The 1,566-nt window shown below is 47.1% G+C and overlaps 1 protein-coding gene across 1 annotated transcript; it reads right to left on the bottom strand.

Annotated features, from left to right (window-relative positions):
• Positions 1 to 453: 453 nt before the first annotated feature.
• Positions 454 to 1,566, bottom strand: LOC115187646 (stathmin-1-A-like). The gene is made up of 3 exons (XM_029746617.1): positions 1,449 to 1,566; positions 1,097 to 1,359; positions 454 to 694 (listed from the first exon to the last, which is right to left on the bottom strand). Exons 1-3 carry the CDS (start codon positions 1,564 to 1,566, stop codon positions 473 to 475), a joined length of 603 nt encoding a protein of 200 aa, XP_029602477.1. The 3' UTR covers positions 454 to 472.

Below are 1,566 nucleotides of genomic sequence, written 5' to 3'. Positions count from 1 at the left end.
GAGAGGGGAGGAGTCGCCGTTGTAGCACGGCATTTCTAGCAATTTAGCTAGGTAGCCATTGTCAAAAGAAAATATAACGTTAGCCAACAAAATTGTGCAACCTAGCTAGAAATTACATGTTTAGCTAGCTCTTTATTTTTAGAATACCTCACCAAATTGAGTAGTAATCACAACTTTGCACCGCTTTTCTGATTAATAGGCTAGGTACTTACAGTTAGCTAGCTGGGTACAATTTCGAACCCGAATACCCCGTGTGGATTTGACGTCGGCAGTGCTTGATGTTTTTCAGCCAAGACGAGAGCTGGAGCTGTTTGTTATACTACTACAAAATTACTACTACTACTACACTACTACTACTACACTACTACTACTGCTACTACTACTACTCCATTACTACTGCTACTACTACTCCATTACTACTGCTACTACTACTACTACTACTGCTACTACTACTACTACTCCATTACTACTACTACAGTACTGCTGGCCAGTCTTCTCTCACCTTCTCCTGCAGGCGTTCCATCATGGCTGCAAGGTGGGCCTCCCGGTTCTCCTTGATTTGCTCCATCTTCATGGTGAGCTTCTCCTCTGCCATTTTGCTGAAGTTGCTGTTCTCTTCCATGGCCTTGAGCAGCACATCCCTCTCATGCTCCCTCTTCTCTGCCAGGGCCCTCAGCACCTGGGCCTCCTGGGACTGGACCACAGAGAGACCATGGATGTCACCATAGAGTTGGCATCACTAGAATGGTCAAAGCACCTCAGACCACAGTAATTTGACTGGTACATTCAATATGGCTGCCGATCCATCCACCACGGAATATGAACTTGAATGGGACAGCTGTTCTGTTGATTCTAATTATATGGATATTAATTATTATATCAACATGCAGGGCCCTGGGGTTGCCTACTCAAAGATCTAGAATTATATACACTCTAAGGAAAAAAAGGTGCTATCAGACAGCAGACATTTTGGTTGCGGGTAGAACCACGGAACCAAAAAGGGTTCTACTAAGGGGACAGCCGAAGAACACTTTTGGGATCTTTTTCTTAGTGTACTGCAGTTTTATCATTCTGGTTCTATAGTTCTACTACTCACCCTCCTCCGGTCCTCAGCTGCCTCCAATTTCTTCTGGATGTCCTCTAGGGACACCTCCCTCTTGGGGGGTGAAGTGATGCTGTGGGCCGCATCTGACACCGGGGAGGGGGGCTTCAGAATCACCTCAAAGGCTTGGCCCGACGCCCGCTTGTTGATTGGCTTCACCTCCATGTCTGAAAACAAGTGAAAAAGTTTATTATTTTTTTCTGTGGTCTGGTCTTCTGGGTTCTGGTCTTCTGGGGTCTGGTCTTCTGGGTTCTGGCCTTCAGGGTTTTGGTCTTTTGGGGTCGGTCTTTTGGGGTCTGGTCTAATGGGTTCTGGTCTTCTGGGGTCTGGTCTTCTGGGTTCTGGCCTTCTGGGTTTTGGTCTTTTGGGGTCTGGTCTTCTGGGTTCTGGTCTTCAGGGGTCTGGTCTTCTGGGTTCTGGCCTTCTGGGTTCTGGTCTTCGGGGGTCTGGTCTTCTGTGTACAT

The sequence above is a fragment of the Salmo trutta genome, unplaced genomic scaffold, assembly GCF_901001165.1.
Source record: "Salmo trutta unplaced genomic scaffold, fSalTru1.1, whole genome shotgun sequence".
Lineage (NCBI taxonomy): Eukaryota > Metazoa > Chordata > Actinopteri > Salmoniformes > Salmonidae > Salmo > Salmo trutta.
The sequence above is the reverse complement of the archived record's forward strand: the minus strand, read 5'-3'. Positions and strand labels throughout refer to the sequence as shown.

Excerpts from the sequence above, each read along its gene's own strand:
- LOC115187646 (XM_029746617.1), bottom strand. The coding sequence starts at position 1,566 with ATGTACACAGAAGACCAGACCCCCGAAGACCAGAACCCAGAAGGCCAG. Across the intron at positions 1,360-1,448 it reads AAAAGACCAAAACCCAGAAG|GCCAGAACCCAGAAGACCAG; the intron begins GCCAGAACCCAG and ends AAAACCCTGAAG. Across the intron at positions 695-1,096 it reads CAGCTGAGGACCGGAGGAGG|TCCCAGGAGGCCCAGGTGCT; the intron begins GTGAGTAGTAGA and ends TCTGTGGTCCAG.